Source organism: Phallusia mammillata, chromosome 3, assembly GCF_965637545.1.
Source record: "Phallusia mammillata chromosome 3, kaPhaMamm4.hap1.1, whole genome shotgun sequence".
NCBI classification, from domain to species: domain Eukaryota; kingdom Metazoa; phylum Chordata; class Ascidiacea; order Phlebobranchia; family Ascidiidae; genus Phallusia; species Phallusia mammillata.
In genome coordinates this window covers 29,564,157-29,588,003 of record NC_137254.1, presented here as the reverse complement: position 1 = coordinate 29,588,003, position 23,847 = coordinate 29,564,157, and the positions used below count along the sequence as shown (strand labels likewise).

Here is a 23,847-nt window from a genome sequence, read left to right as displayed (position 1 = left end):
CCAGAGTGCTTATATTACAAGGAACAAAGGACAATGTGGTGCATGTAGTATGCCAAGTGGAACAAGAGTATGTAACAACCAATGCTGTCCAGGTATAATTTAAATTCGCCCAGTTTTATACCCAAACCAAACTTTTCAGTCGTATCAAATCAATGCCTAAAGTTCAACCTATGCAAACAACTGTAAACTATAATAAATCTAAAGTCATCCACTCATTTTAAATGATGTATTTTTATGTTCTACCGAAATACTGGACATCTTAATTATTTTATTTTAATAGAATAAGTCTTGGTCTGTCATTATACGCACTTTCTTGAATACAATAACATTGGTTGGTCCCAATGTAAACAGGAAAATAATTTTCTAACATTGTCGTTCCTTATTTAGTGTCTATGGCAGGGGTTGGCAACCTTTGTTACTGTGGGGCCAAAAACAAAAGCCAAAATTAGCTCGATTTTACTTCGTTGCTTACCAAATATGGTTAACTACAAATATAATTCGTATTTGATTCTAGCCACATTTTGCCAGGTCACAAAAAATAGCATCGGCGCATTAATCTGCTCAAAAATATATAGTAGTTGGACTCGTTTGTCAGTACATTTCAAATTCAAGCGTCTCCGCGGGCCGCACAACCTTGAACCAAGGGCCGCGTGTGGCCCGCGGGCCGCAGGTTGCCCACCGCTGGTCTATGGTCATGCGTGTTTCCAAGTGATCTACAGAGCTTACAGACTTTCGTTAACTAACAAATACATTTTTCGTGACACACTAGTTGGAGTTCTTGTGGTTTTATGTATTACACACCTGCTTATCGTCATCTAGCCTTGATAAATCAGCTAATTCTGCAACGGAAATAAGATTATGGCAAACTTAAAAATTCTCTGCTGACACATTCTAAAACCACAAGAAGCATTTGTTGTTATTACCCACAGTTAACTGTGTATGGGGCGGATGGGGAAGCTGGGGAGGTTGCTCCGAGCAATGTGGAGGAGGAACAAGAAGCAGGAGCAGAGGATACAGTCGGAGCGCGAGATGTGGAGGCTCTGGATGTTCAGGATCATCCACGTCTTCCGAGCGATGCAACACACAATGTTGCCCAGTGAACTGTGCGTGGGGTACTTGGGGAAGTTACGGAAAGTGTTCGTTGAATTGTGGGGGAGGAACACAGAGTCGATCCCGCTCCGTCACTAGATCTACATCTTGTGGAGGAACTTGCTCTGGGTCCTCAACTTCATCCCGAACCTGCAACTCCCATCCGTGTCCGATTAACTGCCAATGGGGAGCCTGGAGTAAATTTGGATCCTGTCCTCTTGCTTGTGGAGGAGGAACTCAAATCAGAACCAGGACCGTTTCTGTACGGGCTCAACACGGAGGAACAGCTTGTTCTGGATCTTCATCTTCTTCACAATCCTGCAATACTCATCCATGTCCTATAAACTGTGTTTGGGGGCCCTGGAGTAAATTTGGATCCTGCCCTCTTCCATGTGGTGGTGGAACTCAGAGCAGAACTCGAAGCGTTGCTATTAGGGCTCAACATGGAGGAAATGATTGTTCAGGGCCTTCATCATCTTCTCAATCTTGCAACACACATCCATGTCCTATAAATTGTGTATGGGGAGCCTGGAGTAAATTTGGATCCTGCCCTCTTCCATGTGGTGGTGGAACTCAGAGCAGAACTCGAAGCGTTGCTGTACGGGCTCAACACGGAGGAAATGATTGTTCAGGGCCTTCATCATCTTCACAAACGTGCAACACACATCCATGTCCTATAAACTGTGTGTTGGGTCCTTGGACACGCTTTAGTGATTGTCCTGTCACTTGTGGTGGGGGAACTCAAAGCAGGACCCGGGCTGTTGCTATACCAGCTCAGTTTGGAGGAATTCTGTGTCCTGGTTCTCTATCTTCTTCTCAGTCTTGCAACACAGATCCTTGTCCGGTCGATTGCTTGTGGGGAGAATGGGGAGAATGGGGAGTTTGCTCTGAAATTTGTGGTGGAGGAAGACAGTCGCGTACAAGAAAAATCACCCAGGTTGCACTTCACGGTGGACAAAATTGCACAGGTGATGCTGAGTCGACACAAAATTGCAACACTCAATGCTGCCCTGTGGATTGTGTTTGGGGCCAATGGAGTGAATTTAACGCATGTAATGCAACTTGTGGTGGTGGATTTCAAAGCAGAGAACGTCAAGTTAAAGTTCAAGCAATATGCGAAGGGACGCCCTGCTCAGGTTTAGCATCAGAAGTTGAAAAATGCAACACAGAATGCTGTCCTGTTGATTGCGAATGGGGTCCTTGGGGCGATTTCACCCCTTGTCCGTTTGCATGTGGGGGCGGAACTCAATTTAGAAGTCGTGATGTTGCGGTAAAAGGAAGATGCGGAGGAGCTGAGTGTCCAGGAGACAAAACATCATCACAACTCTGCAACACACAATGTTGTCCCGTGGACTGTGAATGGGGGCCTTGGAGTGACTACAGTGATTGCTCGTTGACCTGTGGAGACGGTGAAAAGACAAGGCATCGCTTAATCTCTGTGAACTCTTCATGCAGTGGGAACGAGTGTTCAGGTCCCAAGTTAGAAACCCTGGAGTGCAACATTACTCCCTGTCCTATTCATTGTGCCCATGGAACCTGGAGTGGTTGGTCCGAGTGCAATGTGACTTGCGGTGGAGGAACGAAGGAAAGATCGAGAATTATCGAAGTTGACGCTAAGTTTGGTGGCCAAGAGTGCGAAGGAAAGACCATAGAAAAAGAGTAAGAAGTGTTATTTTTTTATTTTTTCTAATATCTATTAAATTTGTATTAAGGTTATGAAATTTAAATTTGTATTTTTAAGGCTTGGAAAAGTTTTGAAAAAAAAACAACTTTTGCAAAAGTCCTTGAAAAAGTATGGAATTTGATGCCTGTTTTACCCTAAAAATGCCAGATAGAGATGGGAATTTTAAACTATGTCACTATTGTATATTCGTTGCAAGTATGGTAAATTGGCTGCATCTACTGAAGTCCCTTTACTAGTTTTACAATGGGAATTGCTCGATTTTTTTCGATAAAGGTTATGGAAATTTTACTTTTTTTTTCTTGAAAAGTCATGGAATTAATAAACGAAAATTGCGCGGGAACCCTGTAATATGAAACGTAGGATGGGAACAATAACGGCCCAAATAGAAGCGATATGTTTGATAAATGCTAATGCCATCATCAGTGATATATCGCATAAAGTGGACAAGTATAGGGTATATTTTATATCTATTTCATCATGTGCAAAATCACTGGCTGAAAGTTTTCAATTAGGCTGCTCTTCTAACCATGTATGTTTATTTGTTTATTAAAACTGTTCAATCTGTAACTTAATTGTGCTTCAGAAGTTTTAACGTCGATTTGCAAAATTGTAAAAAAAACATTTTCCTAAAGAATTGCTTTTCTGTTTACTAATTTCAAAGTATTGTACTAATTAGTAGTACTAATTTTAAACTTTTAAACCTTAGCTTTAAACACTATTAGTATTGTTGTTGTTTTGCCTAATTAACCGTTCGTTCATTTTTTCCATGCAGACAATGCAACACTCAATGCTGTCCTGAAGACTGCACATGGACTGAGTGGAATGAATGGTCGAGCTGCTCGAAAACATGCGGAGAAGGTGTGATAAGTTTAAGACAACAAAATTTAGTCCTTACCTTAAACCGGCCGTTCCCAACATAAGGGAACTGCCGGGAAATCTGATTTATCAATTGTCCATGCTATAAGATGTTAATAGAAATTTGTGTTCGTGTTTGTTGTTATTTTCCTTTTAGAAATGTCAGAAGGCTGAGACCACTACTTCAACTAATGTGTGATATTGTAGGTTCTCAGATGAGAGGAAGAACTTACGAACAGTTTGAGAGTTGTGGAGGTTCTCCTTGTGATGGAGAATTCACTGAAGAACGAAGTTGTAACGATGGTTGCTGTCCAGTCGATTGCGTGTGGGGACCTTGGGGCGAGTGGGGAGAGTAAGTGGACACTTTTTACATGGAAGTAGACATTTTATGTTTTTACATTTTTGCACTATTTGACAAGCATGTGTGTTCAAATCAACCCAACAAACTAACTCAGTGTTATGCTAGTGGCCGGGTTGTCATTTAAACACGCGCTTGCTTGGAGCAAATGAACTAATAATAGGTATTAAAATGTAGACGTTATTTGACAGACAGTGGACCTATCAAAACCAACACGATATCGTTATTGACTATTTTTCAGACCCAAGTCACAAACTCTTGTCTCTTTTTTTTTCCATTGATTTCTTAGCTTGAAATTAACAGTCCGTGCGGTTCTTGTTTTTTCTGATTTCTGATTTTCACTTCAACTTTTATGTACCACGTTTTTGTCAAATATGCGAAAAATAATGTACTTTTTCTTTATTTATTTTTAGTTGTTCGAGAACTTGTAATAGCGGATGGCAGGAAAGGATCAGAATTCCTGAAAAGCAGAACATGTGCGGTGGGCTCAACTGTTCAGGCTCAGCAAGTCAGAATCAAACGTGCAATAGTGACTGCTGTCCGGGTAAGACTTTAGGATTTTCCTTTTACAAACAATAAACGGATTTCAGGCGCTTAAAGTTTGTTTAAAACTCACTGATCTACAAGTTTTCGTTCAATGTCGCTTGTGCAAAACAACATTAGTAAGCGCTGCCAGGCATAATGTGTTTAAAATGCTTACTCTTCCTGTAGATTTGTTTTGTAAAATAACCGACATTTCGACGTCCTACGGGTGACGCCTTCAGATAATGACCAAGAATTGTTAACAACAGCATATCTGCACTTAAGAATCGCACCGTAAATTGCCAATACAAATGCATAGGTTTTGTAACTATTAGAAACCAAACTCTCCCGGTTGCATTTTTAATGCACGTAAAAGGAAGGTTTGAATTCCTACTCTTTTCTTTGCTCTAAAGATTTTTTCATTTTTCATTTCGTATCTCCAGAGTACCACTATTTCCTGCTGAAGGATTTGGCCAAACCTTCATTTAACAATATATGGTCGTACTAAAATTGCGCACCCATTTTCAGCTTGGTGATAATGTAGTAGGGATGGGCCGAGCCGAGCCAGAACCCGAGTACTCGGTACCGAGCATCGCTGTTTTTAATGCTCGGTGCTCGGCCGAGCAGTTGCACAAACTGACCCGAGCGTTAAATTTGCAAATTCATGCCCTGCTAACATATGTAACTAGTGTTCTAAAGGGTGTCTATGAACAAAAACGAATGATTCTTCAAATGCACTAGATGGTGGAAAAACGCGTACTTTATGGGCATGTACAGCTTAATAAAACACCGCCGGTGACGTAAGAGGCCTTATAGAGCTAAAACGTAGAAAGGGGATTTTTTGTGACGTCATAATGCACCGAGCGTGCTCGGCCGAGCACCGAGCATTAAAGTGAGATGCTCGGTGCTCGACCAAACAGAACATTTGCAGTTTTGGCACATCCCTATAATGTAGTAATTTTAAATTCTTGTAATGAGTGAAATAAACTCCAATAACGTAGCAACGCCAGGCTCGGACTTAAAACAATTTGCATAATATACACTTTTAAAGTTTGCAGTAACATTTACGCACTACATGCAACTCATGAAAAGTTTCATGTAACAAACTTTTTTAGTCGATTGTGTTGTCACGGAGTGGTCCTCATGGAGCGGTTGTCCTGACAACTGCGCAGTGGAGAATGTCAGCAGCAGAAATCGGTCGGTTGTCACACGTACCGAGTGCGGTGGTGGAGAATGTCCGGCTTTGGAGGAAGCGAATCAGTGTGATTTTGTTTGTCACAACGGTGCCAACAAAACCTCGGCAAAATGCATTTGCGCACCTGGTTGGACCGGATTATGCTGTGAAACAGGTGAACTGGACAAAAATAAATTTCTGGGAATTTAATGAAGGAAAATAAACAAAAAATGGAAGAAATAGGCTGGCCCGATGTATTTTGTAACTTTGCATCATTGACAAGTGACAACTTATCTTTTTGAATGTCAAAACGTTTACTGCTTTGCCAATGACCCACATTGTCACACGTAAAACACACAAGTTGTCTGATTGTAACGTAAGATATTAGGTTGTAAATGTGTGCACATCCAGCTATATATTGATGGCATTGTATTGTTGGTGTTGTATTGTATATGAGGCATTTACATTCAACAAGTTACGTAAAGGCAAAACGCACACACACATATATTAATAGTTCATTAAAAGCCATATAAAATACCTGTGTTACCGTTTTGCATTTAATTGTATTAACACGACATATGTACAAAACTTAAATATACATTTTGCAATTCCAAAACGAAACATATTAATATTACTTGGTGACAGACCGTTTCAAAACTTATTCTGTTGCCAAAAAATTTTGTTGTTTTTGCCAAACCACTGATTTTTCCCCCAGACTTGGACGAATGCCTTCAACAAGGAAATAACGTCTGCCACTCAAAAGCCATTTGCGTGAACACAGAAGGAAGTTATAGCTGTGATTGCGAATCGGGTTTCATAAAGAATGCTGACTCGGCATGCGTCAGTAAGAGATTCGATTGTTTTCTTTCAAAAATGTCGCAATATATGTTTGTGAGGAGTCTTGAGGAGCTGGGAATTTAGTTTCGTTGGAAACAAGGAAGTCCACGATTGCAATTTTGCCAAGTTCTACAAACTTCGTGGGGGAGGGGAAATTGTTTGTGCGTTTTATTTGACAGTCATACAGACGGTGCAACATATATGCGATATAGTGTTATGTTTAATCTATTTCGTTTGGTGAAAGAGAACATAGCGACACAATTGCACTGAAACAAAGACCAATATGTCGGAAATAGCTGCGCAACGTTAAAACGTTATTGGGCACAAAAAAGTGGTGGGCAAACTGCTGGACAATGGCTGAACGCGCTGCAGCTACATCGTATTACGTTACTAGTGTTGTGTGACTGGGGCCTACAAGATAGTAAGATTGGCCATTGTGGGTAAAAGCGACTGGGGAAAACGAAGTTATGATGGACAACTGTTATTCTTTGAATTATGTCGATAAAAACGCATTTCTCGTGGGCATCACATTAACATGATAACAAAAACCCTGATTATATAAATTGACTTGAGTATTTTAGTGCTTTAACTTGTTGGCATTTATGCTTTTACACAATATTTAGGCCACCAAGCACATCATTTGACATAAATAAAGATTGCAAAGAGTACATCTAAACACCCTAAAGATATTGCAGTTTTATCAAACTAATGGAACCGTTTAGTTTAGTTGACTGGTTCCCAGGTACTTACGCTTATGTACAACAATATACACCAAATGAGGCCCCAAATCTCTAAAAGCCTCAACTTATTGGACTTGTCATAACTTATGGTTTTTGTATTACAGATACAAACGAGTGTTCAACTAGTGGTCATGATTGCCACGCGAGCGCCTCTTGTGTTGATAATGACGGCAGCTACGTCTGTTCATGCAAACCAGGCTATACTGGCGATGGAAAAGAGTGCACAGGTGAAATTGGTGATGGCACTTGACAAGTACTACTTGCAGTTGCTGAGGAAATCGTTAAATATGGCATTACTTTTAATGACAATGTCGTAAACAACATAACGTGCTACAGAGTTGTAAGTCAGGCCTGACATTTCGGGTCGGGTTCGGGCTTGATTCGGGCCTGACTTCACATACGGCCTCATTTAAGCCGCAAATTTTACCAACTGTTGGGCCAAGTTAGAGTTTTGTTTTTAAAACAATTTGATTTCGGGTCTGGTTTCAGCTTGTACTTAGTTCGGGCCCGGGCCCCAATTTCTGACCCGCTTACAGCTGTGTACTAATTTACCAACAGTCATGTGTGCACTTTTGTGCTTCGGCAGAGACTCTAAAATTTGGCGACGTGACTTTCAGTATGGTTTGTTAGGCCTGTTTTTAAACCAATAGCACACATTTCCTCTAATTTAACAAAACTGCATGAGAAAACTACATAAAACCTGCTGTGCTACTTAATTAAAGCGTTCAATGTCTGTCTTGTTTTGCAGAAATCAACGAGTGCGAATCAGAGGAAGCTATTTGTCCGGCAAATTCCGACTGTATAAATACGGAAGGCAGTTACAGATGTGAATGTTCGGTTGGATTTGTTTCACGAAACGCAGTCTGCGTAGGTAGGTTGCAGTTTTTAACTTTAACTCAAGGCGCCACGTTAAAAAGTACCCCTAAATATATTTGTAAACATAACCGATTTTTTCAGTCATTCATAACATAAAATCAAGCAGTGTCACTAACATAGGCACTATAAGATCAAATAAGTCTTTTTCCCTTCCTATTATTTTTCTTTTTTTCATCAAACCTAACTAAACAGACTTGACCGTTTTTTTTTCAGACATTGACGAGTGTAATTTAGGAACAGCAGTTTGCGACTCGAATGCTGATTGCGAAAACACTGCAGGATCTTACGAATGTTACTGCCATGAAGGCCTTTCAGGCGATGGAAAGAGTTGCATGGGTATGACAAACATCGCATGGAATAGGAGTCAGCCTTTATTTTTACGTAGACTCCTTAAAAGTATATTTTGTTTGAATCTTATGTCCACGGCTTTTTAATCGTAACAAAATGATTACCCTAAATGCCATTTAAATAATTGTAATTTCATGTTGTGATTTCCAAAGTCTGCTTTGAACATGTATGAATTGTTGCAACCAGGTGCTATAAAATTAATAAAGCATTGAATATTTTTACTCTGGTAGAGTAGTCACAGGAACGACATCAGATTTGTAACAGTACGCCAGGTTTATTTAATGCATTATACCGAATTAGATGGTGACTATGCTTTTCCATGTGGCAAGGTGTTCTATTGATTCGACTTTCGATAGGCTTACCGCTTCGCCTGTGTAGCTCAGTTGGTAAAACGCGAGTTTAAAGGCTCCGGTCGTGGGTTAGAGTTCCGCGCGGGCTAGATATTTCTAGCCTTCGATTTCCACACGGGAATGCATGGTGACCGGCTGATTCGGCATTCCGGCTTCTATAAGGTTTTCGTACTATGATTTATACAAGGGTGTCCCGTGATGACTGGTCTGCATGAACGCTTCAGGGCTGATCCCAGTTCTAAATTTATGTTCATCTTAAGACATCAGACTTGAACGGGAAAGTTTGCGTATACTGATGTGCTTTCAATGTCATGTTTTGTTTTCAGGTGTGGACGAATGCACCGAATTTGGTGAAGATATTTGTCACCCGAACGGCATCTGCACTGACGAGTTTATTGGATATCAGTGCAAGTGTAAAACCGGGTTCACAGGAGACGGCTACACACAATGTTCAGGTGCAAGAAGATTTCAGACATTTGTTTTTATTATTTCTTCCATACGTGGTTGCATCAGGGACATAGTAGTCTCTTAATAACATGGGAATATATCTGAAACTGTACAACCATGTCAATATATGTAAGTTTACAAGCTCTAACCCTGGGCATATCAACCCAATGCTTACCTTCACCAACATATATTGTTATTACTTTGTGTTTTATTTGCGAACTTTTTAACAGAACTTGGCGCACAATAGACACGAATGCACAACTTATCACTGTGCTTGTAAAGCAGGGGTGTGCGGTCCGCGGGCCACATGCGGCCCTTGATTAAAGGTTGTGCGGCACGCAGAGACACTTGGATTTTAAATGTACTGGCAAACGAGTCCAATTATTATATTTTTTGAGCTGATTAGTGCGCCTGGTGCTATTTTTCTGCGACCTGACAATATGCTGGTGGAATCAAATGCGAATTTTACTTGTAGTACGACATTTTTGGTATGCAACGAAGCAAAATCACCTTGTGTCATATAAAGGTGCGGCCCGCGATCTAATCATAGCAATTGTATTTGGCCCCACAGTGACAGAGGTTGCCCACCCCTGTAATGTAAAGTATTTATTATGTGATGCTGAATGATCATTATCTGATATGTACTGTGCTGTCTGTGTGTCTGTCTCTAAGCGGAACATAAATGTTTAACAGTTGTTATGTTTAGATATCAATGAGTGCAACCAACCCGACCCAACATGTACTGCACCTCACATGTCGTGTTCAAATACTGAGGGAAGTTATCAATGCACTTGTGACAAGTTCATGGCGCTCCGGGAAGGACGTTGTGTGGGTGGGTTGACTGAGTGCGAAATCTGTTTCTCTGACATTTTTGTATTAATCTAGACATCTGTTTTAAATTCGCAATGTCCAAGGCGGTTCCTGTGGTTTTAATTATAAATACAACAAACTTTCAAATAAAACTGGACTTACCCTTTTGATTTTTTTACTTGTCGAAAATGACTGGCCACTTGATTTTTTTTGCGCATGATAAACTGGGCTATGTAAATTTTAACTTTCAAATGTAACAAACTATCAAAAATAAGCGTTTTGTTTTTAAGTTTCTCAGTGGTCAAAGATGGCAATTTTTTGCTGTTTTAGCGTTGTAAACTGTAATGTATTTACCCTCAAGTTAACATCAACCACATAACACATCCTCGTGTAAATCCTTGTAATGACCTCTCGGCCAAACCACGCGCTTATTCGGGGCCGTTACACTTTAGCGAGCACACGTGGTGATGCAAGACACGCTTGAAGAAGCACAAATATATAACATATCGTGAATAAACGTTTCACGACTTTTCAGATAAAAATAGAAAGTTTTCAGTGCAATTGATTTCTTGACTTTTTCACACAATGTTACAGAACTGCCTCCTGATTTTGATTTGCGAGTCGGAGGAAAATTAAATGAAGAACCCACTAAAAGGGAGGACAACAAAACTCACATCCAGAAACTAGTGCTGTATGGTGTTTCGGGAACTGCAGTCGTTTTAATCGTTGGTCTCATTGTTCTTACGGTAGGTTTGTCTTACAAAACTATGCAGTTAAACGGTTTTGCCTACAAACGAAACAGTTCTAGACTGGTTTCAAATTTGAAACGAAACAGTTTGACTACCAACAAACGGCTAAATAATTATTATGTTGTGGCAAACATGGTTATGTTTGGCTTGTTTTATCCTTTATTAAAATATATAACTAAGTTAAATCGTTTACACAATAGTTGTAGACTGGCTTTAAATTTAAAACGAATCTAGCACATTCTAGGCCTTTCGGCCGGTCCCACCAACGTTTTTCTCATTGCTCGTTCAGCCATTATTCACCATTTGTGCCTTTTACGGCTCAGCGCTCCATATATGGAAACGTTTTAACGTTGCTCAGTTCTTTCCGGCTTGGTGATGGTTTTAGTGCTTTTGTGCTGCTATGATTTTATTCACCAAGTGAAATAAAGTCATCACGCTTTATAATACAGTGCAGCTGTAACGCGTTCAGCCATTATCCACCAATTTTGCCCTTCGCTGTTTTGCGCTCCATAACATTTTAACGCTGCCAGCTGTTTCCCGCTTGGTGATTGTTTTAGTGCTATTGTGCCGCTATGTTTTCTTACACCGACTCAACTCAAATATAAAATAGACTCGGCTCAACCTACAACTTTAGCCTGTGGTAAAAATGTCTCATTTCAAGATTTTAAATGAGATATTTGCCAGGTTTTGAAGAGAAGGCGGAATCTTGAATCCAATAGTTTGGTGAATCCCAATTATGATGGAAATGATGGACATTCTGTCGACAATGATGGATTCGTTGCAGAAACAATAAATGATGGAGATTTATGATTCCATAATAGAGATCCTGAATCTTTTTGGATTCCTTCATTTTAATCTGACTTTGTGTTTTATTGTTGAATTTGATTTTGTGTCAATTATCGAAAAAACATTTCTGTGATTTGATGGTTTATAGTTTGTTTTGTATTCGCTTGCAATTGACCCTATATACGTTTGCTGTACATTTTCGTTATTACACGTTTTTTTTCTGTTTTTTCGCTTTAGCGCCAAAAAGTATTTGCGGACCCCTGGTCTGGATAATAACGCCTGATACTAAAATGCATGTGCTGTACACAACCTTTGTCGCAAAAGACAAACTTTTTAAATCCAAATCGCTGATAACAAAACTACACTTACAGTTCATGCTTTAGAAACTGATTTTTCATCTTTTTTTCTTCACACACACAAAGCAAGTAATACTTGTATATTGTTATTGTATTGTTATGTCAACACCATACAAACGTGTTTCTGGTAATATTTGTGTTGTTACACACTTGAGGTGATGATGTATGATTTGTTGCTTGAAGTCTTCGCTACAATAAGGATGAAATTTCTGCACAAAAGGGTAAAGTTATGTTTAATTAAACCCATTCGTTTTCGGACAGGCTTGCTTCATGTAATAAATTATGTCTAGTGATGATAAATTGAGCAAGCGATCACAATAAAATTAACTAATGCAGCCGCTCGCCTTACTACATGCATATTTCTTATTTGAAACTTTCGTTGTTAATATGTTATTTTCTACAAAATACGAAGCCTACAAGAGCCGGCCGTTTGTGCACAAAGCTACACACATAGCCTTCATTAACAAAAACTAACTGTTTTAATAATGTAACTGTTTTGTATAAATCTTTTATCATTGACAGTAAATGAAAAGCTAAGCAAAGCATTTAATAAAAATGGCCCTGTCGTTCCTTAGCTTGCGTTATGCGCCAGTTTAATAAGTGTATGTTATTTGTTTTGTGTTCTTTTAAAGTAACTCACCTCTACATAATTGACCATCTCCTACGAACCCTTCATTGCAGTTGCACTGGAACGAACCAATTGTGTTGATGCAGTTTGCATTCACGTCACAGTTGTGTGTGTTGCCCACGCACTCGTTAATATCTGTTCCATAAGCGACGTATTAATCACAAGTAAGTTTTGTAGAAGCACAATTAATGCTTCGGGATTAATGGCAATCCGAGTTTTTTGCCCCTTAATATTGTGAAATTTCATTTAGTGTCTAGTATCAATGTAAAAGCATCGAGCCAATAAATGATAAAAGCAGACAGTGCACACTGTTTCCACCTGTAAGGTGCACTGACTGATGACAGCTTATAGGTCGAAACAGTGTGCACTGTCTGCAGCTTATCATTTAGTGTCTAGGTTCAACAGTCTTGTAGATTGCTAGTGCAGTATATTTCACAGTAAAGCAGGTTTAGGTGTTTTAGAACAAGAGTTTCCTGAAAATGTTTTGTTACCTTTGTTATCAAAACTAAAAAAACTCATTTGCACTTACAAGTTATTGTTTGTAGTACGGGATTGCATACGTCTTACTCAGTTTTTTTCTTTAGTTTTTAAAGACTAATGAACAAAGAAGATGTTTTAGTAACAAAATACAGCCAGAACTTGTGCGTAAACGACTTCTTACAGTAAATTCGTACCAAACGCTTTCTGACATTTTGAAAGCACAACCTACCAACACACTCTTCTCCACCTTGTGCTTCGCGAAATCCTCTTTTACACACGCAAGTGTAACCCTTAGAGTTGTCCTGTTCAATGCAGCGAAAATCAGGAGGACATTCAACACGCAGCTCCAGGCAAATGGGATCTGAAATCCAACAAAGTTCAGCACATAACACCGGTGTGCTCAACTTAACATTTTAAATTACAGTACGCCAAGCCCACTAAAGTCGTCCCACCGAATCAGCCAGTCACCAAGCATTTAACCACCTGGTGTACTGCAGTATGACGCATTTAACGGGTCTTGCGTACTATAATTTATATATGAGTGATTACATATGACTTTCAGGCGCTTCAGGGCCGTTCCTTGTCGTGAATTAATGTTTATCTTAACATACTATTTTAAGTTTAAAATCCACCAAGAGGCAAACGGAACAAAACATGGTAAGAAACGTTAACTATTTAAAAATTGTATCTATAAAGATAACTGTCACCATGTATTATCACTATAATTAGGATGTTTCTAGGCCTGCTGGGTTTTTCAAACCCAGACAGGATTTAGGCCGGTTCCTTTGTTAAACTCGAATGTTAAGCCCCTAAGGCAGTGTTTCTCAATTCGTTTAAGGCCATGGACCACCGACCCAGTAAAAACAATATTGTGGACCATTCCATTTTAAAGCAAGGTTGAAGTAGGGCTATACAATCAGCATTTTGAATCGAAACATGACGATTGAAAAACCGATTTTCAATAAGTGAGACAAAATTATTAACAGCTAACATTTTGACCCAGTTGGAATATATAATATAACCTCCAGTTTATCACAAAATAAAGTGCACGTCCTGTGGACCACTCAAAATGTCATCCTGGATCACTAGTGGTCCATGGTCCACCAGTTGAGAACCACTGCCCTATTTTTGAAATTACTAAGTAGTCAAATTCGTTTAAGTGACTCGAGTTGTTTGGTGTTGTACATCACTTACATACGCAATCAGCTAAATAGCATTCCTGAACGTCGACAGACGAACCGTTGCACTTTGTACCGTTGCATGAACCTTCAGGCGACATTATCCGGTTCCTTTCTCTTTGCCCGAGGTCACAAGTGGCGCTACACCTACAAAAAACATCAATAACAATGTGAGTACGTTTTCAGGCGCAAATTCAAACTTTTGTGACAATTAGACTGGATAGTATAGCTCTCAAAACGAAACAATTTTATTCAACATTAAATGTTTCCGAAGGCAGGAAATTTAGCTGTTTGCAAGGTTTAAATGTAGCTCGAGTGTTTAGGCCTGTTTTGATAACCTAACACTTTCAGGGAAAGACTATATATATATATAATGGCATCTTTGGAATGCTCTTAAAGGCTTAAAGTACAAGAAAAGCACGTTTTACCAGGTCAAAACACAAATTTATGTTAAGGCCAATGTTGCTAAAACAGAGCGTGCGATTTTTGCAATGGCAGCCCAATTTTTGACATAAAAAGTTATTAGGCTAAATTTAGGTATCAATCCAAACTACTTACTCTCCCCACTCGCCCCAAGATCCCCAGACACAATCAACTGGACAGCAACCATTGTTACAACTTCGTTCTTCAGTGTACTCCCCATCACAAGGAGAACCTCCGCAACTCTCAAACTGTTTGTAGGTTCTTCCCCTCATCTGAGAACCTACAATATAACAGATTTGTTTTGTTGTTGGTGGTTTGAGAAGCCAAATTTACAACGATTTGATTGTTTATCATTTCACTGCCCATAGTAATAACATAAGTGCGACCATTAAGTTTAAAGCACACAGATGTAAGATTATCAAACCTTCTCCACATGTTTTTGAGCAGCTTGACAAGTCAAACCATTGACCCCAGACACAATCCACAGGACAGCATTGAGTGTTGCATTCTTGGATTTGTGATGCTGAACCTGAGCAAGGAGCACCTTCGCAATTAGCTTCAACGTCAACTTGTCGGGTTCTGGTTTGAAATCCACCACCACAAGTTGCATTACATGCGTTAAATTCACTCAATTCCCCCCAGACACAATCCACAGGACAGCATTGTGTGTTACATTCTTGAACTTCTAATGCTGAACCTGAGCAAGGCGCGCCTTCGCAATTAGCTTCAACGTCAACTTGTCGGTTTCTGGTTTGAAATCCACCACCACAAGTTGCATTACATGCGTTAAATTCACTCCAATGACCCCAAACACAATCTACAGTGCAGCATTGAGTATTGCATTCTTCGACTTCTAATGGTGAACCAATGCAAGGTGAACCTTCGCATGTTGCTTGAACTTCAGCTTGACGTTCTCTGCTTTGAAATCCACCACCACAAGAAGCGTTACATGCGTTAAATTCGCTCCACTGACCCCAGGCACAATCGACAGGACAGCATTGAGTATTGCATTCTTGGACTTCTAATGTCGGGCCTGTGCAAGGCGCACCTTCGCATGTAGCTTCAACGTCAACTTCACGTTCTCTGCTTTGAAATCCACCACCACAAGAAGCGTTACATGCGTTAAATTCGCTCCACTGACCCCAGGCACAATCGACAGGACAGCATTGAGTATTGCATTCTTGGACTTCTAATGTCGGGCCTGTGCAAGGCGCACCTTCGCATGTAGCTTCAACGTCAACTTCACGTTCTCTGCTTTGAAATCCACCACCACAAGAAGCGTTACATGCGTTAAATTCGCTCCACTGACCCCAGACACAATCGACTGGACAGCATTGAGTATTGCATTCTTGGACTTCTAATGTCGGGCCTGTGCAAGGCGCACCTTCGCATGTAGCTTCAACGTCAACTTCACGTTCTCTGCTTTGAAATCCACCACCACAAGAAGCGTTACATGCGTTAAATTCGCTCCACTGACCCCAGACACAATCGACTGGACAGCATTGAGTATTGCATTCTTGGACTTCTAATGTCGGGCCTGTGCAAGGCGCACCTTCGCATGTAGCTGATACTTCAACCAAGCGGTCTCTGCTTTGAAATCCACCACCACAAGATGCATTACATGCGTTAAATTCACTCCATTGGCCCCAGACGCAATCCACAAGACAGCATTGGGTGTTACATTCTTGGACTTGTGATGCTGAACCTGAGCAAGGCGCACCGTCGCATGTTGCTTGAACATCAACTTGACGATCTCTACTTTGAAATCCACCACCACAAGTTGCGTTACATGCGTTAAATTCACTCCATTCCCCCCAGACACAATCCACAGGACAGCATTGGGTGTTACATTCTTGGACTTGTGATGCTGAACCTGAGCAAGGCGCACCGTCGCATGTTGCTTGAACATCAACTTGTCGATCTCTACTTTGAAATCCACCACCACAAGTTGCGTTACATGCGTTAAATTCACTCCATTCCCCCCAGACACAATCCACAGGGCAGCATTGGGTGTTACATTCTTGGACTTGTGATGCTGAACCTGAGCAAGGCGCACCGTCGCATGTTGCTTGAACATCAACTTGTCGATCTCTACTTTGAAATCCACCACCACAAGTTGCGTTACATGCGTTAAATTCACTCCATTGCCCCCAAACACAATCCTTAGGGCAGCATTGAGTGTTGCAATTTTGTGTCGACTCAGCATGACCTGTGCAATTTTGTCCACCATGAAGTGCAACCTGGGTAATTTCCCTTGTACGCGACTGTCTTCCTCCACCACAAATTTCAGAGCAAACTCCAAAATCTCCCCATTCTCCCCACGAGCAGTCGATCGGACAAGGATCTGTGTTGCAAGACTGAGAAGAAGATAGAGAACCAGGACACAGAATTCCTCCAAACTGAACTGGTATAGCAACAGCCCGGGTCCTGCTTTGAGTTCCACCACCACAAGTGACAGGACAATCACTAAAGCTTGTCCAAGGACCCAACACACAGTTTATAGGACATGGATGTGTGTTGCAAGATTGTGACGATGATAAAGGCCCTGAACAAGCTGTTCCTCCGTGTTGAGCTCTTACAGAAACGCTTCGAGTTCTGGTTTGTGTCCCACCTCCACAAGAAAGAGGACAGGATCCAAATTTGCTCCAAGGTCCCCACACACAATTGATTGGACAAGAATGTGTATTGCAAGACTGAGAAGAGGATGTAGACCCCGTGCAAGCTGTTCCTCCGCAAGATGCGGATCTCGCAAAAGAGCGGGATCGAATCTTTGTTCCACTTCCGCATCGACTTGGACAGTTTCCCCAATTCCCCCATTCGCCCCAGACACAGTGAACTATATCAGGGAATATAACAAACAGCAAAGTTAGTTTCGATACCTGATAACTTAAATATAACGCATAACAAAGTATTATTTTAGTATTTTTAGAAGACAGAAACACAGAGTCAATCACTACACACTCAACATCAGTTAAGAAACACTGAAAGGCTTAAACGTAAAAAGCGACATGCATTATATTTCAAACGTTTAAGCAAATGCTCATGTCATCATCAGTGATATCACTTTTGTCGAAACGTTTGAAATACATAAAAGCATTTCGATTTTTACGTCTATTTGGGTCGTTATTTTCACCATTAAACTTATAAACAGATCCGTATATAGTGTTGCAAACTAAAGGTTTTATATACGTACAGAAAGAAGGTTATCACCAAAAAAGATACTTACTCACCTGGACAACATTGAGAGTTGCATGGTATCGGCGAAGGCACAGCACAACAACGACATTTGTCTTTATGTTGACTTATTCGTGCGGTTTGTGTCCCGCCACCGCACGATACTGAACAACTGCTCCAAGTCAAGGTGCACTTGCGCGAATCGCATCGGTTTTTCTTGTCTCCGTGTCCGCCGTCACCATGCCGACCATCTCCATGACTACGATCACAGCCGTGTCCACCGTCGTTGTCGTGCCTCCGTTGTCTTCTGTTTCTTCCACGTCGACCTCTTCTACCTCTTCGCCTGCAACAAACGGGGCAATGTTACATCTTAGGCGATCGACGCAAGACTTGGTTCTAATACAAGCATATTTAAGGCGTTCTCCGCTGCACTGTCAATCCCATTTAGCGAAAATGAACACGTTATTAGGCGTTTGAAAACGGAACATAATCATAACTAACAAGTATTTGTGACCAAGTTTAAAAGGACAAGTTTGACAAGTTAAATAACAAGTAAAATAGTCATCCAATCAGTTGGTAAGATGAAAATAAATTAATAACTTGGGAGCAGTCCTGAAGCGTCTATGCAGACGAGCGATCACGGCACATTCAAAATATAAAAAAGTAGTACGCCTTTTAGCGATAACGATTAACGGCAAAATGTGCACTGGAATCGGAAACAGGCGATACTAACATAGGCGAAATATAAATTATTGTTTATAGGTAGCGATCATTTTTGTCTGCAATTAAGACTGTGGATCTCAGAAATATATTTTGTCATTGTAGTTGCGCAAACTTTGCAGATAATGATTTAATGCCAAAAGATTTTACAGGGCTTATTTTGTAAACAGCAATAGTTTATCCAAAAACAGTTATCCAGAAATTTTACAGTGGCAAATTGGTAAATAGGTCATTATTGTCAGTGAACTAGGAGCAACCACAATTGGATATCAAGCATATGTAAATATATATATATATTCAACTCACCCTGCTTGCAAAGTTCCAAATAGTGCAAAGAGTAGAACACAAATACAAATCAGTCTTAGTGAAAACATTTTGCCGTTTGCTGGATTGCAAATGCCTTCCAGCAAAGCTATGTCGCTTTTAAACTAAATTTGACCGGTTAAATATAATAAATGATCGCAGCAAATTTGACTATTTCTTATTCCTGAAAAGCTAGAGTGCAATTACAACATGTTTCGACATGTGCAATAAAAGATCGTTTCTGAGAACTTACCAAAGCACACATTTCCAAATCCCCAATAGCTTAGTAATCAGAAACCCACCTTTGAGGAGTCTTTTATTCTACTTTCTTATAATGTAGCCTTTTTCCGTTCGAGGTTGCATGTGACCCAAAATTAGATTATTTCCGATCTGCACCGATTTGTCTTGAGTTCAGGGAATCGAAACTATTTGGCATTTCAACTGGCGCCTGGTAACGTGGTTCAAGTACTTCATTTCTTTGAAACTCAGTTTCCTGGTTTTCAACGATGTACGTCAATGGACCAGCAATTCCCTGCACATTGACCTTTAGGCACATTTTCTTCCAACACAGAAACGCTGTTGTTTTCCGGCGTGAAACTTAAACTTTTGACGCCTTTAGGACCACCCGACAGGAAGCTATAAGGTATCAAGCCAACAGCAAAACTACCAGGTCTGTTTACATATTAAACCATTTTACAGCTTTTACTCTGAAAATGACAGAAATGAATTTGGCTTCGCATTGCAAACTCTCACGCTGCTACGTTTTGTTTTACTTTTTAAGCCGCAGAAGTTTGTCTTGGTTTTGCAAGGTAACAAGTTTATTGCCCGATTAGCTGAAATTTGTTTTCTAAAACTTCAGTTACCGCTGCAAGTCGACGCAACGTTTTGTTTTCGAGTTTAATTGCATACGCTTTGAGCTTTTGGCACAAAAACGCTGTTGTTTTTAGCGAGAAACTTTGACGCCTTGAAAACGACTAGACACAAATCGTTCAGATATTTAGGCAACAGCAAAGCTACAAGGCTTTTTAATATCTGAAAAACATTTGTTCTGGAAATGACAGCAGAGAATATGTATCCCCAATCAGCAGCGTTTGTCGAACTATTTAGGACTCTAGGAAATGAAGTTATACTTATTTTCTGAAACTTCAGTTACTTTCAGTTGCAACGTTTTTAACTCAAAGTTTTAATTGTTAGGCTTTTGACTAGACCTCTGATAGTAAGAAAGTAAGAAAATGCAATCAAATTGTTTTTCGATTTGTTATCCCAAAACTAATTTGCGTGATAAAACATTGACTTGAATCTGGACCAAATTATTTCCAAGTCTTTTTTGTTGAACTTTGCAATCAGCCGCAGGGAAGCTCGGTTGAGAACCACGCCCCCGACGCTCCTCCTTCGAGCGATGTGATTGGTTGCATTTAAAGAAAAAAAGGAACACACTGCGCTTTGCCTTTAGATGCGTTTCATTCCAGTTTGGCAGCTGTAGTGGAAAGGCGCAAGAAACAAACAGGTATTGGTTGTTGTTGTTGTAGCTAATTCTATTTTGGTGATAGTACAGATGTTAACTGGCCTTCACACGAGTTCGGATAGTGTTGTTTGGTTGAAATTCAGAGCAGTGCAAACGGATTATGCTTTCCAGGCTTCATCTACAGTGCTACCATTTGGCGATTTATATGAAAACAAAGTCTCCTTTCAAGCAACTACTTGGTAAGTAAAATTCATTCGGTTTTCATCCGCATTCGGTTTGTGTAGCTTGGTTAACAAGAATGCAAAACAAAAACTCGGCATTGCAATGAGATTTTGCTTATCAGGCTTCATCTGTGGCTCTTCCTTTTGACGATTGCATGAAATCCCAAGTTTTAACTCAAGCAACTACTTTGTAAGTAGAAATTCAATTCTATGTGATTACTTTTGCAGGAGCCCTCATGTCGGTTTTACTTTGCTTTTGCTCAATGTCATGTATACGAATAAGATTAAAGCAAATTTCTAGGATATGTAGGAGGCCATAGGCGCATGGTACACAACATATTTTGACAAAACCCCACCAAAAAACAGAGACTTTGCATTTAATTTTTCAAACATATTGGAGGTCGGTAGGAGCTAGGAGGCCATAGGCGTATAGAACACATTTGAAGCAACTACTTGGAATGTGGAGATTTAATTCTATACGATTATCGTCGAGGAGCGGTGTCGACGTTACATTTTAGACAAATTCGAGCATAGATAGGTAGCCAAAGGCGAATGGAACTCATTCCAAATTCTAATATTTTGACAGAAAAATTAATTAATTCCATTTCCCATCGGAAAATTATTTTTATTCGATTTCGCAGCACGAGAGCCGGTGTAAGGTTTCAATTTCATTTTTATTAATTGCAATCTAAACTCATTGGGGGTCGATAGGACCCTGTAGACATCTGGAATCCATTCTAAACTTGAATATTCCGTCAGAAACCGATCGGATATTGAACTTTCCTCCAATTTCACAATTTCGCACGCCTAAAAACCGGTGCTGGGCCAAAGCCTTTCCGTCGATTTATCAATTCGAGCAATTTTGTGATTGCAGTTTGAACCCATTTTGGAGTCGATAGGACACTATAGACGCCTGGAATCCATTTATAACTGGAACATTCCGTCAGAAACCGATCAGAAATTGAACTTTCCTCCAAATTTACGAATTCGCACGCCTAAAAATCGTTGCAAGGCTTTAGTCTTTCCGTTGATTTGGCAATTCGAGTTTTAAACATCAATTGTGTGATTGCAGTTTAAACCCATTTTGGAGACGATAGGACACTATAAACGCCTGGAATCCATAAAAAACTTGAATATTCTTTTAGAAACCGATCAGAAATTGAACTTTCTCCAACTTTACAATTTCGCACGCCTAAAAACCGATGCTAGGTTATAGCCTTTCCGTCGATTCATCAATTCGAGTTTAAATATCAATTTTCCGATGTCAATTTAAACCCAACAGGGGGTCGCCTGGAATCCATTCAAAACTGAAATATTCCGTCAGAAACCGTTTAGAAATTGAACATTCCTCCAAATTTACGAATTCGCACGCCTAAAAACCGCTGCAAGGCTTTAGTCGTTCCATCGATTTATCAATTCAAGTTTAAATATAAATTTTTTAATTGCAGTTTAAACCCATTATGGAGTCGATAAGACACTATAGACGCCTGGAATCCAATCAAAACTACAATAATCCGTCAGAAACCGATCGGAAATTGAACTCACCTCCTATTTTTGCAATTTCGCATGCCTAAAAACCGTTGCAAGGTTATAGCCTTTCCGTCATTTATCAATTCGAGTCTAAATATTAATTTTCCTACTTCAATTTTTATCCATTGATGGTCCGAAGGACCCTGTAGACATCTGGAAACCATTCTCAACTTGAATATTCCGTCAGAAACCGTACAAAAATGGAACTTTCGTCCAATTTTACAATTTCGCACGCATAAAAATCACTGCAAGGCTAAAGCATTTCCATCGATTCTTCAATTCGAGTTTAAATATTAATTTTTCGATTTCAATTTTAACCCATTGTGGGTCCGGAGGACTCTGTGGACATCTGGAAACCATTCTAAACTAGAGTATTCCGTCAGAAACCGATCAGAAATTGAACTTTCCTCCAATTTTACAATTTCGCACGCCTAAAAGCGGCTGCAAGGCTAAAGTCTTTTCGTCGATATATTAATTCGAGTTTAATTTAAACTATCATAGGGGTAGGAAGGACCCTATAGACGCCTGGAATCCACTCAAAACTAGAATATTTCTCCAATTTTACAATTTCGCACGCACAAAAACAACGGCAAGGCAATCACCTTTCCGTCGATTTATCAATTCGAGTTTGAACGTCAATTTTCCGATTGCAGTTTAAACCCATGCGGGGGCCGGCACGACAATATAGACCGCTGGAATCCATAAAAAAACTAGAATATTCCGTCAGAGACCGTTTGGAAATTGAATGTTCCTCCAATTTTACACCTTCGCACGCCCAAAAACCGCTGCAAGGAGTTTAATTTGAACTATTGTGGGGGTAAGTAGGACACTATTGACCCCTGGAATCCATTCAAAACTAGAATATTTCGTCAGAAACCGATCGGAAATTGAACTTTCCCCGAATTTTACAGTTTCGCACGCCAAAAAACCGATGCAAAGTTATAGCCTTTCCCTCGATTCATCCATTATTAACAGCCTTTCCGTCGATTTATCAATTCGAGTTTAATTTAAACCATGATGGGGGTAGGTAGGACCCTATAGACCCCTGGAATCCATTCAAAACTACAATATTCCGTCAGAAACTGATCGGAAATTGAACTTTCTCCAATTTTACAATTTCGCACGCTTAAAAAACGGTGCTAGGCTACAGCCTTTCCGTCGTTTAATCAATTCGAGTTTAAATATCAATTTTTTGATTGCAGTTTAAACCCATTTTGGAGTCGATAGGACACTATAGACGCCTGGAATCCATTCAAAACTAGAATATTCCGTCAGAAACCGTTTCGAAATTGAACTTTCCTACAATTTACAATATTGCACGCCTAAAAACCGTTGCAAGCCTATAGCCTTTCCGTCGATTTATCAATTTGAGTTTAAATATCAATTTCTCGATTGCAGTTTAAACCCATTTTGGAGTCGATAGGGCACTATAGACGCCTGGAATCCATTTAAAACTACAATATTTCGTCAGAAACCGTTTAGAAATTAAACTTTCCTCCAATTTTACAATTTCGCACGCCTAAAAACCGTTGCAAGGCAATAGTCTTTCCGTCGATTTGTCAATTCGAGTTTAAATATCAATTTTTCGATTGCAGTTCATTCCCATTGGGGGTCGGTGGGACACACTAGACACATGGAATCCATTCAAAACTAGAATATTCCGTCCGAAAGCGATCGAAAATCGAACTTGTCTCCAATTTTACAATTTCGCACGTATAAAAACCGTTGCAAGGCTATAGCCTTT

At 40.0% G+C, this 23,847-nt stretch overlaps 2 protein-coding genes and 1 long non-coding RNA gene across 6 annotated transcripts in view; 2 read left to right on the top strand and 1 right to left on the bottom strand.

Moving 5' to 3' along the window:
* The first annotated feature begins 49 nt into the window (after positions 1–49).
* Positions 50–12,421, top strand: LOC145219966 (SCO-spondin-like). Its single transcript, XM_080087262.1, has 14 exons — positions 50–92; positions 930–2,748; positions 3,546–3,631; positions 3,836–3,980; positions 4,400–4,530; positions 5,624–5,857; positions 6,398–6,526; positions 7,364–7,486; positions 8,008–8,130; positions 8,349–8,471; positions 9,160–9,288; positions 9,987–10,112; positions 10,685–10,836; positions 11,524–12,421. Exons 1-14 carry the CDS (start codon positions 50–52, stop codon positions 11,647–11,649), a joined length of 3,489 nt encoding a protein of 1,162 aa, XP_079943388.1. The 3' UTR covers positions 11,650–12,421.
* LOC145219965 (SCO-spondin-like) lies at positions 12,171–18,958 on the bottom strand. Its single transcript, XM_080087261.1, has 8 exons — positions 18,891–18,958; positions 17,921–18,207; positions 15,115–17,526; positions 14,826–14,970; positions 14,284–14,414; positions 13,319–13,450; positions 12,622–12,744; positions 12,171–12,190 (listed from the first exon to the last, which is right to left on the bottom strand). The coding sequence occupies exons 1-8, from the start codon at positions 18,956–18,958 to the stop codon at positions 12,171–12,173; spliced, it is 3,318 nt and encodes a 1,105-aa protein (XP_079943387.1).
* Positions 18,959–20,355: 1,397 nt separating this feature from the next.
* Positions 20,356–23,847, top strand: part of LOC145218405 (uncharacterized) — a 56,542-nt gene continuing 53,050 nt past the window's right edge. For all 4 annotated transcript variants that reach the window (XR_013857590.1, XR_013857593.1, XR_013857591.1 and 1 more), the window contains exons 1-3: positions 20,356–20,394; positions 20,524–20,591; positions 20,696–20,763. This is a non-coding gene — a long non-coding RNA (uncharacterized LOC145218405). The remainder of the gene's footprint in view (positions 20,395–20,523; positions 20,592–20,695; positions 20,764–23,847) is intronic.

Excerpts from the sequence above, each read along its gene's own strand:
- LOC145219966 (XM_080087262.1), top strand. The coding sequence starts at position 50 with ATGCCAAGTGGAACAAGAGTATGTAACAACCAATGCTGTCCAG. Across the intron at positions 93-929 it reads TAACAACCAATGCTGTCCAG|TTAACTGTGTATGGGGCGGA; the intron begins GTATAATTTAAA and ends TATTACCCACAG. Across the intron at positions 5,858-6,397 it reads CGGATTATGCTGTGAAACAG|ACTTGGACGAATGCCTTCAA; the intron begins GTGAACTGGACA and ends TTTTTCCCCCAG.
- LOC145219965 (XM_080087261.1), bottom strand. The coding sequence starts at position 18,958 with ATGTTTTCACTAAGACTGATTTGTATTTGTGTTCTACTCTTTGCACTA. Across the intron at positions 18,208-18,890 it reads TTTGGAACTTTGCAAGCAGG|GCGAAGAGGTAGAAGAGGTC; the intron begins GTGAGTTGAATA and ends CGTTTGTTGCAG. Across the intron at positions 14,415-14,825 it reads TCTTGGGGCGAGTGGGGAGA|GTGTAGCGCCACTTGTGACC; the intron begins GTAAGTAGTTTG and ends TGTTTTTTGTAG.